Raw genomic sequence first — 15,267 nt, 5'->3', positions numbered from 1 at the left:
ATTAATTTCCTTACAGAGGGAAGAGTCAGAGGCGGACCTAATGAAACTAAGGGAAGGGTGGAAATTGGAAGCAATTGGAAGAAAATTGATGAAGTTTTCCAAATCAGAGCGTGAATAGGACATGGCGCTGATGCAATCATCAAGTCACTCGAAAAGACTTGAGGCATGGGACCTCATATAGGACTGGTACAAGCTCCACATATCCCATTAAAAAGACAGGCATATCTAGGAATCACACTTGTCTCCATGCCTTTCATTTGGAGGAAGTGAGATGAATTAAAAGAAAAAACGTGTAATGACAAAAGCATGTTCAACCAAGCAGTGAAGAGTGGTGGTCAATGGAAACTTGTTGGGCCTCCATTTAAGAATGAAGTGGAGCGTCTTCATACCATCCTACATCATGTTTGGGGATGGAGGTGTAGAGAGATTAGACCCATGGTTAGGATCGGGAAACTGGAAGTTTTAAAGTTGAGGGCAACAGAAGAGTCGTGGATGTAGGTGGGGAGAGACGTTACAAGGGCAGAAAATGGGACTCAAGAAAAATATCAGTTCAGTGGAACAGGAACACTTATATGATAGATCTACTCGGGTAATCCAATTTATGGGTCTTGGGAAGAGGACGGAATTGAGAAACTATGAGTTTGGAAATCACAGAGGGAAAATCATTGGAGCAGATGAGGTCATTGACTGTTCAGAAAAATATGGCTTGATGTTTAGTGATGGGGTTATGATCCAGGGGAGGAAGGAAGTAGTGTCACAGTGTTGACATTTGGGGCACAATTTTGCCATCCCGTCCACCACGGAAATCAAAGCAGGCGAGGGGCGAACCACGGAAAGGTCCATTGACCCCTGGCTGGATTTTCCAGTTTTGGGGCAAGCGGAGCCGGAAAATCCCACCCATGGTGTCTGCAAGGTAGAAGTCAGCACAGGATGCAAATTTACTGACTAACCAGCCATGGGTCCCAGGATGCTGGTGAACGGCTTGCTCTAATATGCTTGTTGAACTTGGGGAGTCAGCCAGCATGCTGAAAATACCCATAAAGATACAGCAAGGATATCAGTGTATTTTAATGACTGATTGCTAATGGAGCATTTAAATAGGGTCCAAAATAGTGATGTAAACAAGAAAAATGTAAGCAATTGTTTCTTAAATAGGTAGCAGTCTAATTTCAAGGCTAGAATTGTAACATATTATAAAACTGTTTAAAACATCGGTTTGAAAACTACTATGCAATCAAAAAGGTATACATACCATATCAATGAAGAGATTGAAAATCTCTTGTAAAATAACGATGATTCTGGCAGGGGTGTTGTAATATCGAGAATTGGCCCACACTAAACAAACTGTATGCAGTACAACATCAACATAGGGAGACACCTAAAACCATATGATCTTAATGTTAATAAAGGTAAATGTTTCCATAGCTCTTTTCATAATCAAGTCTAATATTAACAAATAAAAACAGGAAATGCTGCGCTAACATGTGTGATAGCATCTGTGGAGCGAGAAACAGAATTGATGTTTCAGATCTATTACTTGTAACCTTTGTTCATAGACCTGAAACACTAACACTGTTTTCAGCAGGACCAGGATAACATTCAGACTTGGACTGAATAAGTGGAAAGTAACATACATGGCTATACAAATACCAGGCAAAGAATAGGGTGGTTACCATTGCCCAGATTTTCTATACTGTGCTGTAACAAGGACTGTAATAATAGTAAGTTTATTTAGCTAGCTTTGCAGCTGTAAAAAACACTTGTGTAGTCACTGGACAACACAGTACATATCCTCCCTGATTAGTTTGGATCCCATGTGATATGCGGTGTAAGCAGTGTAAGCAGTGAAAACTATATACAGACATATATGTACATAAGCAATTAGCTATACAACAGTGTACAAAAGTTTGTGTGAACAGTGAAACAAAGATTTGGCTCTTGCAACTTGGTGCATAGCGCATTGTGCGTACCTCTCCCCCTTCTTTCAGCATGCAATGACAGTAAACAGCAGAGAAGACAACACAAACAAAGTTCGCCAATCCAAACATGGATATGAATGGATATATATGGTGATGAAACCCCGATAGTCTGTGCTGGGCCTGTCAGACCCTGGAGTGCGTGATACCACCAGCAGGCAGAGGGGAGACTGTTCTATGGCCCTTATCCATTTCACCGGACTCTCGAGACACCTTGTGTGTACATGTTGTACAGATGTTATACAGATCCTCGAATGGGATATGCATGAACGTGGACATGGAGGTCCTGTGGTCATAGCAAGGCAGTTGAGTTGCCGCGTTAGCTGTTGGTGATGGCACCGATACTTGCAAGAGATGACGATGATTGTGTACATATTGATTGCTGTTGAAAGCTACCACATAGCTGTTGGGCTGCGGGATCTTGCTGTTGACCAGCTCCAACTGGTCATGTCCATGTGAGGTCTGGATCCAGACTATTTGGCCTGGTGCTGGGGTGCAAGAGTCCATGCCTGGCACAGCACAGAGCATACCTAAAAATCAGGTATCAGCCTAATGAAGCTGAATTACTTGCATGTCAAACAGCAGAAGCAGCATGTAATCAACAAAGTTAATTGATCCCACAACCAACAAACAGACCTAAGTTATGCAGTCTTGACACTACCCAGTTGTGAATGGTGATAAACAACTTAATGGAGAAAGAGAAACCACAAATATCCCATTCTCAATGATGGAGAGGCCTAGCATATCACTGTAAAAGTCAAGGCATTTGCAACAATCTTCTGCCAGAAGTGCTAAGGAGGTGTTCCTTCTTGGCCTCCTCTTGAGGTCCCCAGCATCACATGCCAGTTTTCAGCCAACTTGATTCAATCTATGTGATATGAAAAAAAACAGCTGAAGCCACTTGATACTGCAAAGGCTATGAGCCTTGACAGCATTTTGGCAAAAGTACTGAAAACTTTTGCCTCCGAACTAGCTGCGCTACTAGGAAATAGAGGAGCAAACATGTAGTTAGTTCACAGAGGTGTGTAAGAGTAATAATCAGGCAATTATACAAGCAGATTTCAACTTTCCCAACAAATATTGGGATAGTGATAGTGTTAAGGATTTAGAGGAGGGGGAAGGTTCCTTAAAATGTCTCCAGGGGAGATTTTTGTATCAATATGTAGAAGACCCAACAAGGGACAGCGCAGTGCTGGATCTGGTTCTGGGGAACGAAGCCAGGCAAATGTTCAATGCGGCAGGGGAGGAACATTTTAGCGATAATGACTACAACATGCTACAGTTCAAATCAGTTATGGACAATGAGAAAGATGTCTTGCAAAAGACGGCTTTGAATTGGATTTTAAGATTTAATTAAAATAAAGCAGGATCTTGCCAAAGTCGACTGGGAAGAGCTGTTTGCAAGTAAGTCTACAGAAGAGCAGTGGGAATCATTCAAAAAAGGGCTGAGAAGTGTACAGATCCAACATGTACCCTTGAGGGGGAAACGTAGGAACAATAAGTTCAGAGGACCCTGGGTGTCTAGGACAATTCAGGACTAGATGAGGAAGAAGAGAAAGGCTTTTAGCATGTCCAAAGGGAGCAATTCAGCTGCTGCTCTAGAGGAATATAAAAAGTGCAGGAGGAACTTCAGAAAGCAATTAGAAGAGCAAAAACGGGACATGAAAAAAGACTTGCGAACAGGATTAGGGAAAATCTTAAAATACATTAAAGGGAAGAGGTTAACCAGCGAAAGAGTAGGGCCCATTAGAGACCAAGGGAGCAATGTGTGTGTGAAGCTGCAAGACATTGGAAGGGTGTTACATGAATACTTCTCTTCGGTCTTCGCTCAGGTAAAGGAGAACATTGATACAGAATTCAGGAAGGGGGACTCTGAAGAACTTGTACAGTTTGACATAGGAAATGGGGTGGTATCTGATGGGATTAAAAATGGACAAATCCCCAGGCCCAGATGAATTGACATCACTGGCTGCTGTGGGAGGTAAGGCAGGAAATTGCAGAGGCTCTGACACAAATTTTTAATTTTCTCTGGCCACAGGGAAAGTGTCAGAGGACTGGAGGATGGAGAAGGTGGTTCTGCTTTTCAAGACAGGTGGCAGAGATGAACCAGGAAGTTACAGACCAGTGAGTTTCACGTCAATGGTAAGGAAACTATTGGAGAAAATTCTGAAGGAGAGAAATATCCACTTGGGAAGGCATGGATTCATTAGGAATAGTCAGCATGGCTTTGTCAGAGGGAGGTCATGCCTGACAAATCTGTTAGAATGTTTTGAAAATGTGATCACGTGTGTGGATCAGAGAAGTTCAGTTGATGTGGTTTAAATGGATTTTAGCAAAGTTTTTGACAAGGTCCAACATGGGAGACTGATTGAGAAGGTTAAAGCACACGGAATCCAGGGAAACTTGGCGATATGGATCAGAAACTGGCTTAGTAATAGGACACAAAGGGTAGTGGTAGAAGGCTGTTTGACTGACTGGATGCTGACGTCCAGGATCAATGCTGGGATGCTTATCGTTTGTTATATACAGAAATGATATTGATGAAAATGTGGGAAGAAAGTTAAGCAAATGACACCAAGATTGGTAGGGTGGTTAATAGTGAAGAAGATGGTTGTAGGTTACAGGAAAATATAGATGGATTGGTCAAATGGGCAGAGCAGCGGCAGCTGGTATTTAACATTGATAAGCACGAGGTGATGCAATTTGGAAGAAGAAACAAGATGAGAGAGCATTTAATAAATGGCAGGACACTGGGGAGCTCAGAGGAATAGAGGGATACTGGGATATTTATTCACAGATCACTGAAGTCAGCAGAGCAGGTAAGTAGGAGAGTTAAGAAGTCATATGGAACACTTGCTTTTATCAGTCATGGCATAGAGTACAAGAGCAAGGAGGTAATGTTGGAGTTCTACAGGCCACAGCTGGAGTACTATGTACAGTTCTGGTCACATCACTATAGAAAAGATATGATAGCACTAAAGTGGGTACAGAGGAGGTTCATCAGGATGTTGCCTGGGAATGACATTTGAGCTATAAGGAGAGACTAGATAGGCTTGGATTGTTTTCTTTACAGCAGAGAAGGCTGAAGGGGGCACATGATTGAGGTGCATAATATTATGTGGAATATGGACAGGGTGGTAGGAAGCAGATGTTCTCCTTGATTGAGAGGTCAATCACTAGGGGCAGAGAGTCAAAGGGCATTTGAGAAAAAAAAAATCACTCAGCGAGTGGTGGGAATCCAGAATGCAGTGCTTGGGGAGGTAGTGAAAGCTGGAAACAATTATAACCTTTAAAAAGTATTTGGGTGAGCACTTGAAATATCATAACATTCACGGATATGGGACAAGTGCAGGAAAATGGGATTAGTATGCCTTTAGTGGTAGTTGTGGATGCAAACTCGATGGGCCAAGTGGCCTTTTCTGCGCTGTATGATTCTGTGACTAGACAAGTTGTTCAAGACGAGCTACAATATTGGCATTTTCCTGATAATGTGGAAAATTGCCCAGGTGTGTCCTGTCCACGTAAAGCAGGACAAAATCCAATCCTGCCAATTACTGCTCCATCAGTTTACTCTCAATGATCTGTAAAATATAGAAGGTATCATTGCCAGTGCTTTCAAGTGGCACTTATTTAACAATAACCTGCTCAATGACACTTAGTTTAGGTTCTGCCAAGGCCATTTAACTCCTGGCTACAATTCAACCTTGGTCCAAACATGGACATGAATCTGAACTCCAAAGGTGAAGTGAGAATGACTGCACTTAACATCAAGGCAGCTTTTGACCAAGTGTGGCATCAAGGAGCCCGAGCAAAACTGAAGTCATTGGGAGTCAAGGGGAAAATTCTCAATGGTTTGAGTCGTTCCAAGCACAAAGGAAAATGGTTGTAGTTGGTGGAAGTCAATCATCTCTTCTTAAAACATGGGACATTGCTGTAGGAATTCCTCTCTGACCCAAGTTACTAGTCTATGGAGCAGATGAAGAAACTATCCACAAGGAAGTGGACCAAAGACTTCCATGAGGATACATCCAGCTGACCATTTCTTGATTCTCAATGCAGTACAGTCCAAACTAAGGTTGTCAAGTAGTTGTGAAAATCTAGCTCATTTTACTATTTTAGAGGTAATAAACTAATAAATAAACTTTCCATCACATCTCAGTTTTCCAGCTTCCTTTGAGATATGCTTGTTCGTTTTTCTAATACTCCGAGTTCTGCTCTTCATCTTTTAGCACTTTTCCATGAAATTATTGCAACGCAGCCCGTTATTTCATTTTTTCTGAACATGTACTACTTTATCTGCTGTTGTTATCTGTGGCTCCTCAATGGCCATTCAGCACATATCTTAGCTGGGCTTTTAGACATTGCCAGAACATCTAAAAAGTTTGGCAGTTATAAAGGAGCAGGTGAATTTAATTGGTTAAAAAATTGGAGACATGGGGGGTAATTTTATCATCGTATTCCACAAACCAGATTTCCCAGATTTCTCAGTTCTTGCGGAGCGGATGAGCCAGTAAGCTCGTGCAAAAGCCAAGAAATCAGGTTTGCTCCCGATTTCTCACCTCTTGCGATCATATCGGCACCGGATTTTGCATGGAATTAGCGAGTCCAGGACGCTATTATCCGGGATAACTTGCCTCTGTGGCCTCGCCGTGAGAGGTTCTCTCTGGCAAGGAAAACAGCTGCTCCCCACAAATAGGGCCCAATTGCAATGGCCTCACCAGTAGAACTGGAGGCCATTGAGGCCACCGGGGAGATTGGTGGCAAGGGGTGGGGTGCCCCTTCGGAAGTGCCAGCCTGGCATTGCCCACCTGGCATTGCCCACCTGACACCCTGGAACTGCCCACCAGGCACCAAGCAATGTCAGGGGCCTGGCCTTGGGGGGGGGGGGGGGGGGGGCCTACTGGAGGGCCAGTCGGTTGGGGAGGGAGGTGCGGTCAGTTGGGAGGGTCACTGCACACACTGCACTTGTGAGTGGTATGGGGAGGGGGGCCCGCTTTCACTCTGCAGGGGTTGAGTGGGGTAGGGAGGGGGAACCCTGCTGCCACTGTGCAGACGATCGCTGGAGGAGGGAGGGGAGAACCCGCTGCCTCTCTGCAGACGATTGTTGGGGGAGGGAAGGGGCGCTCCACTGCTACTCTGCAGATGATCGGTTGGATAGGGAGGCGACCCCCATTACCAATCTGCAGGCAATTGGTAGGATAAGGCCCACTGCCACTCTGCAGGCGATTGGTGAGAAGGGAGGGGAGTGATCAGTCTGGATGGGGATAGCGGGGAGAGCAGGGGCATTCCTTGGTGGTGTGAGTCTCGTGGTCGGCCATGGCCCCCCGCAATAGCTGGGGGGTCGAGGCCGGCTGCAGCAACAGAGATCTGAAAGGGCTTTCTCTCAGACCTGTGGCCTCTGCTGGTTGCCACTGCGCATGTGCAGCCACAGAGATCTGCAAATGCGCAATGGTGCCTTCTGTTGCTGCAGCAGGCCGATTTAAGCCCTCCCCCCTTCCCATACAAGCAAGGAATGGTTTAGCCCATTTTTTTCTTGCACTAACAGCAAAAAAAAATTGGATTTGAACTGGCCCATAAAATGGGTGATAAACCTCCCATTTTCTCACCTGTCCTGGACTTACAATTTTTTTGGTAAGATTGCCCCCATGATGTCAGAGTCATAGAGGTTTACAGCATGGAAACAGGCTCTTCGGCCCAACTTGTCCATGCCACCCTTTTTTTTTTAAAACCCCTAAGCTAATCCCAATTGCCTGCATTTGGCCCATATCCCTCTGTGTCCATCTTATCCATGTAACTATCTAAATGCTTTTTAAAAGACAAAATTATACCCGCCTCTACTACTACCGCTGGCAGCTTGTTCCAGACACTCACCACCCTCTGTGTGAAAAAATTGCCCCTCTGGACACTTTTGTATCTCTCCCCTCTCACCTTAAACCTATGCCCTCTAGTTTTAGACTCCCCTACCTTTGGGAAAAGATATTGACTATCTAGCTGATCTGTGCCCCTCATTATTTTATAGACCTCTGTAAGATCACCCCTCAGCCTCCTGCGCTCCAGAGAAAAAAGTCGCAGTCTATTCAGCCTCTCCTTATAACTCAATCCATCAAGTCCCGGTAGCATCCTAGTAAATCTTTTCTGCATTCTTTATTGTTTAATAATATCCTTTCTATAATAGGGTGACCAGAATTGCACACAGTATTCCAAGTGTGGCCTTACCAATGTCTTGTACAACTTCAACAAGACATTCCAACTCTTGTATTCAATGTTCTGACCAATGAAACCAAGCATGCTGCATGCTTTCTTCACCACTCTGTCCACCTGTGACTCCACTCTCATGGAGCTATGAACATGTACCCCTAGGTCCCTTTGTTCTGTAACTCTCCCCAACGCCCTACCATTAACTGAGTAAGTCCTGCCCTGGTTCAATCTACCAAAATGCATCACCTCGCATTTGTCTAAATTAAACTCCATCTGCCATTTGTTAGCCCACTGGCCCAATTGATCAAGATCCCGTTGCAATTGGAGATAACTTTCTTCACTGGCCACTATGCCACCAATCTTAGTCTGCAATGGTTGCAAAAAGGGCAATCCGGATTAGAGCTAAATTAGTTCAAAACCATTCAGTTACGGTTGAAAAGTTGTAAAGCCCATTTATTTCATCACACCAAAGAAGAAATTGTAAGTCAGTAATAGTTAATCTAAATATCAGTACGAGGCCAGTCCAAAGTAGGCAAAGTCGTCTTGGGCATGAATGGAGCTTAAGGGGATTCTCTGGTTTTGGTTTATCTGGGTGTTTGCATAGAGAGTTAATTGCAGTTTGAACTTCATATGGTATGCAGCTCGCTGAGAGAAGATAGCCAAAGATAATTACATTTAGATGCATTGTAAGCAGCATAAAAACTAACTTCATCATTCGTTACTCAGTTAATGGTAGGGCGATGGGGAGAGTTACAGAATAAAGAGCTCGAGGGGTACATGTTCATAGCTCCTTGAAAGTGGAGTCACAGGTGGACAGAGTGGTGAAGAAGGCATTCGGCATGCTTGGTTTTATCTGTCAGATCATTGAATACAGGAGTTGGGACGTCTTGTTGAAGACATTGGTAAGGCCATACTTGGAATACTGTGTGCAGTTCTGGTCACCCTATTATAGAAAGGATATTATTAAACTAGAAAGAGTGCAGAAAAGATTTACTAGGATGCTACTGGGAGAGGCTGGATAGACTGGGACTTTTTTCTCTGGAGCGTAAGAGGCTGAGGAGTGATCTTCTCGAGGTCTATAAAATAATGAGGGGCACAGATCAGCGAGATAGTCAATATCTTTTCCCAAAGGTAGGGGAGTCTAAAACTAGAGGGCATAGCTTTAAGGTGAGAGATACAGAAGTGTCCAGAGGGGTATCTGGAACAAGCTGCCAGAGATAGTAGAGGCTGGTACAATTTTGTCTTTTAAAAAGCATTTAGATAGTTACATGGGTAAGATGGGTATATAGGGATATGGGCCAAATGGGGGCAATTGGGATTAGTTTAGGGGCTCAAAAAAAAAGAGTGGCATGGGCACGTTGGGCCGAAGGGCCTGTTTCCATGCTGTAAACCTCTATGACTCTATGTGGAATGTGAATGAGGCTTTGGGTGGGATCCTCTGGCTGCGGATGCTCCTGGACCAGAAATTATCACCCCAATTTCTACACTAATCCGCCACAAAGAGGAATTTCAGCCACAAACTCAGTTTGAGTTTTGTGAGGGAACAGAAAATGGAAGATTGCCTGGTTTGAAACTACTGGGCCAATCTAGTGTGATTCAAAGAACAAAGAACAATACAGCACAGGAACAGGCCCTTCGGCCCTCCCTGGTCCAAACTAGACCATTCTTTTGTATCCCTCCATTCCCACTCCGTTCATATGGCTGTCTAGATAAGTCTTAAACGTTCCCAGTGTGTCCGCCTCCACCACCTTGCCTGGCAGCGCATTCCAGGCCCCCACCACCCTCTGTGTAAAATATGTCCTTCTGATATCTGTGTTAAACCTCCCCCCCCCCCTTCACCTTGAACCTATGACCCCTCGTGAACGTCACCACCGACCTGGGGAAAAGCTTCCCACCGTTCACCCTATCTATGCCTTTCATAATTTTATACACCTCTATTAAGTCTCCCCTCATCCTCCGTCTTTCCAGGGAGAACAACCCCAGTTTACCCAAACTCTGCTCATAACTAAGCCCCTCCATACCAGGTAACATCCTGGTAAACCTCCTCTGTACTCTCTCCAAAGCCTCCACGTCCTTCTGGTAGTGTGGCGACCAGAACTGGACGCAGTATTCCAGATGCGGCCGAACCAACGTTCTATACATCTGCAACATCAGACCCCAACTTTTGTACTCTATGCCCCGTCCTATAAAGGCAAGCATGCCATCTGCCTTCTTCACCACCTTCTCCACCTGTGACATCACTTTCAAGGATCTGTGGACTTGCACACCCAGGTCCCTCTGCGTATCTACACCCTTTATGGTTCTGCCATTTATCATATAGCTCCTCCCTACATTATTTCTACCAAAATGCATCACTTCGCATTTATCAGGATTGAACTCCATCTGCCATTTCTTTGCCCAAATTTCCAGCCTATCTATATCCTTCTATAGCTTCTGACAATGCTCCTCACTATCTGCAAGTCCTGCCAATTTTGTGTCGTCCGCAAACTTACTGATCACCCCAGTTACACCTTCTTCCAGATCATTTATATAAATCACAAACAGCAGAGGTCCCAATACAGAGCCCTGCGGAACACCACTAGTCACAGGCCTCCAGCCGGAAAAAGACCCTTCCACTACCACCCTCTGTCTTCTGTGACCAAGCCAGTTCTCCACCCATATAGCCACCTCCCCCTTTATCCCATGAGATCCAACCTTTTTCACCAGCCTACCATGAGGGACTTTGTCAAACGCTTTACTAAAGTCCATATAGACGACATCCACGGCCCTTCCCTTGTCAACCATTTTGGTCACTTCTTCAAAAACTCCACCAGGTTAGTGAGGCATGACCTCCCTCTCACAAAACCATGCTGACTATCGTTAATGAGTTCATTCCTTTCTAAATGCACATACATCCTATCTCTAAGAATCTTCTCCAACAACTTCCCCATCACGGACGTCAAGCTCACCGGCCTATAATTACCCGGGTTATCCTTCCTACCCTTCTTAAATAACGGGACCACATTAGCTATCCTCCAATCCTCTGGGACCTCACCTGCGTCCAGTGACGAGACAAAGATTTGCGTCAGAGGCCCAGCGATTTCATCTCTCGTCTCCCTGAGCAGCCTTGGATAGATTCCATCAGGCCCTGGGGATTTGTCAGTCTTTAAATTCTCTAACAAACCTAACACTTCCTCCTTTGTAATGGAGATTTTCTCCAACGGTTCAACACTCCCCTCCGAGACACTCCCAGTCAACACATCCCTCTCCTTTGTGAATACCGACGCAAAGTATTCATTTAGGATCTCCCCTACTTCTTTGGGCTCCAAGCATAATTCCCCACTTTTGTCCCTGAGAGGTCCGATTTTTTCCCTGACAACCCTTTTGTTCCTAACGTATGAATAAAATGCCTTGGGATTCTCCTTAATCCTGTCTGCCAAGAACATTTCGTGACCCCTTTTTGCTCTTCTAATTCCCCGTTTAAGTTCTTTCCTACTTTCTTTGTACTCCTCCAGAGCTCCCTCCGTTTTTAGCTGCCTGGACCTACCATACACCTCTCTTTTCTTTTTGACCAGTCCCTCAATTTCCCTGGTTATCCACGGTTCTCGAATCCTACCCTTCCTATCCTTCTTTTTAACAGGCACATGCCTGTCCTGTAGCCCTAACAACTGTTCCTTAAAAGACTCCCACATGCCAGATGTGGATTTACCCTCAAACAGCCTCTCCCAATCAAGAGCTGCCAATTTCTGCCTAATCCCACTAAAGTTAGCCTTCCCCCAATCCAACACCTTACCCTTGGGACACCACTCATCCTTTTCCATCACTATCCTAAAGCTAACAGAATTGTGGTCACTATTTGTCACATGTTCCCCTACCGAAACTTTGAAGACCTGACCGGGCTCATTCCCCAGTACGAGGTCCAGTATAGCCCCCTCTCTCGTCGGGCTATCTACATATTGTTCCAAAGAACCCTCCTGTACGCATTTTACAAATTCCTCCCCATTCAGAGTCCCTGCTCTCAGCGATTTCCAGTCTATACCAGGGAAATTGAAGTCTCCCACTACAACAACCCTATTTTTCCTGCACCTATCCAGTATTTCCTGACATATCTGTTCTTCCACTTCCACTTCCCTTGGGCTGTTGAGGGGCCTGTAGTGCACCCCCAACATAGTGACTGCGCCCTTCCTGTTTCTAAGTTTCATGGTGGTTTATGTAAAAGAAAGCGAAAAGTACATTAGCTTGTAAGTACTGAGGAAGTATCCAGAATAAAGGGGCCAAGGCAACCATGGTCAATAATTGAATGAACATTTTGGGGGCGATTCTCCCAAAAAAATTCTAAAATCGCATGAAAATTGGAGTAAATCCTGCTGGTTTTTCAGCGGGAGTTTCAAAAAGAATCTCCTACACTCTATGGACTAGTGCAGTAGTGCAGTAGTGAGATTCACATTAAAATACTGAGGGCAGGGCCTATTTCCGCCGGAGAGGCTGGCAGCATAACGCTGAGCGGGCCACTGCACATGTGCAGATCTGTCAGCGCCAAGACCGATGCATGCGCAGTGGCCCCTCACTGCTGACCAGCCCCACAACCCCCACAATGCTGTCCCCTCCAATCCCCCCATGGCCCGATCATTGGCTCCATGACCATGTACGGGCCAGCCTCGACAACCACCCTCCCCCAACCTTGATTGCCCGCCTTGCTCTCCCACCCCTCTTCCCTCCCTAATCTCCTGATTCCCCCCCACAACCAGCAGCTCCAACCGCCTCCCCTCGGCAGGTTGTTCCCCTACACCCCCCAACCCGATGCCCAGCCCCGATTGTTGGCCTCCCTCCCTCTGCTCGGGATCCCTACGCAGAGTGACAGCGAGACCCCCACCGATCCCCCTTCGGCAGTGCTAGGGAGTCAGGCTGGCACTGTATAGGTGGCAATGCCCAGGGGGCACCCCCAACATTCTAGGGGGCCTTGATGGTCCCTCTTCAGTCCAGCATGGTTGGGCCACCAGCTCCCCATTAGTGGGGAGCTATTGTAAACCCTGCAGGAGTGAAACACATCTGGCGGCGGGGCGGGTTAAGGGAGCGGGGCTGGGGAGTCAAGCAGGCCCCGGGACGTCAGTCCCGGGTCCGCTAATAATATTTAAATTACATTAAAATTAACATTTAAATAGTTTATGCAGCTCTGCGCTGATTTCCGCCACGGAGCTGATAGTGCTGGAAATCCGGCTGCCGGAGACACGTGGAGGCCGTGGCGCCCAGCAGTGAGCCCATGAAACTGCCTCCGCTGAATTTCCCGGACTGTTGCGCTGCTGAAGGGAGAATCTACCCCTTTATGTTTGCAAAGAGCTGGATTTGACGAGAATTAAATATGGTTTCCAGACGATTGTGGCATACTTATGGATGTTTCCTACAGAAGTAAACAACTTTTAAAATTGCTTCTCTTATCAGAAAATTCTTGGGGAGGATAAGAAGCAGACCTGAGTGCTTAATATACATAATTAGAAACCATATTATTGTGAATAGTCCTCATTTTGTTTACATGTTATATACAAGTAAAGTTTGTTTGTAAACAAAATTTTGTCGCATAGTTCTATTGGTTAAAACGAGATGTTCAAATTTCTCTTTACATGTTAATGGTCCCGAATAGGATCATAACATAATTGAGCGCAGAAAAGTTTTAAGCCAAAGCAGGTTAAAAAGAGAAAGAATGATTTGATTGATCAACTTGGAGACTGCCTTACACAAAGATATTGAATTTCTTTCAAAGAATAAGGAAATCTATGAGTGGGATTCTCAATTGTGTTTGTCGTTCCCTGCCAGCAAGAATGGAAATGTGGCGTTCAGCCAAAACTCCATTCACTGCAGCAGCACCAGGGAATCCCAGTCGTGGACGAGTTCAGTTCGGAGGTTTCCAGCAAGTATCTGTGGAAATGAAAGCTCAATGAATTAGGAGTGTATCACAACAGAATTATATCGACAACACTAGGCTCAGAAGCAACAGCATCTACCAGTTTGCAACTCAACAGGAGAATGCTAACTATACAGTAATGGTGTAATACATATTTTTTTCAGTTAAAAGTTCCCAGTGATATTTTCTGGCAATTCCTATTGATATGTGCAAACTATACACATAGTAACAGACAGGAGAGAGGTAATAGGATTGTTCCCTCCTTTTCCACCTCTCAATTGACTGAAGATAGATTTGTTCTTAAAGTGTTTTAACCCCGAGTGCTGTGACTGTCAGTAACATACAAATGACAGGTATTTTTATAAACATTTATCACTAAACACCTAAAAAGTATTCCCAACTGTGCGCGCACACACACAAACGCACGCGCACACCCCCATGCGCATGAGCGTGCTCACACACACACCACATGCACAGATACTTAGATCTTAAAAGTCCAAACATTCACTGTCCCACTTGCTTCACTCAAGGTAAGGTCTTTAAATGTTGCACTCCTTTGATTTTTTTTTGGTCTACTAAAGAAGGAGTCTGGAGAATGATCAAGACAGATTTACAGTGGTTTACTGTTTACAGTAGCAGCATTCTCTTGTTACACTCTAGTCAAGATGCAAAAGAACCCCTATGAAGAACCAAATCAGGTTTTCACCAAATAGGTGAAAGACAGTCTGAATTCTCTACCTACTGATGGATCTTAGGCAGGATCAAATTCCTCTGTTCGTCTGGAAGTTTCTCTCTTATTTCTCCAAAAATGTGCCTTGTTAAATGTCTCTTATCAGAAACTTAGTTTCTGTTTTTTATGATCTTCACAAATGGTCTCTGATGACTTAGCCATTCACAAAGGGGTCCGAATTTCACCCATTAACTGGGCATTGTGACAGAATAGGATTTTTTTGTACCAGTCCTTCAGAATTCCACACAAAAATCAAAATGTCTACAGGTCTATCGTAAACCAGTTTCTGTAACTATTTGGCCAAGGACAGCCAATAATCCAAAGGATAGGTCCGCTGCGTTTTAACAACTTCTCAAAAGTTCACTCACACTTTAATGTCTTGTCCAGACTTGCCAGCTAACATCATGGCATTATGTTGTTCCAAATATATTGACCTCGATTTTTGTTCTTCAGTCTCCATAAATCCAAGAGTCTATACTATATGA

At 44.7% G+C, this 15,267-nt stretch overlaps 1 protein-coding gene across 1 annotated transcript in view; it reads right to left on the bottom strand.

Moving 5' to 3' along the window:
• Nucleotides 1–15,267, bottom strand: part of LOC144501720 (dynein axonemal heavy chain 17-like) — an 832,067-nt gene that overhangs the window by 751,980 nt on the left and 64,820 nt on the right. The window contains exon 7 of the mRNA XM_078225682.1: nt 1,253–1,378. Within this exon, the coding sequence (XP_078081808.1) occupies nt 1,253–1,378 (126 nt within the window). The remainder of the gene's footprint in view (nt 1–1,252; nt 1,379–15,267) is intronic.

Source organism: Mustelus asterias, chromosome 12 (genome assembly GCF_964213995.1).
Source record: "Mustelus asterias chromosome 12, sMusAst1.hap1.1, whole genome shotgun sequence".
Lineage (NCBI taxonomy): Eukaryota > Metazoa > Chordata > Chondrichthyes > Carcharhiniformes > Triakidae > Mustelus > Mustelus asterias.
The sequence above is the reverse complement of the archived record's forward strand: the minus strand, read 5'-3'. Positions and strand labels throughout refer to the sequence as shown.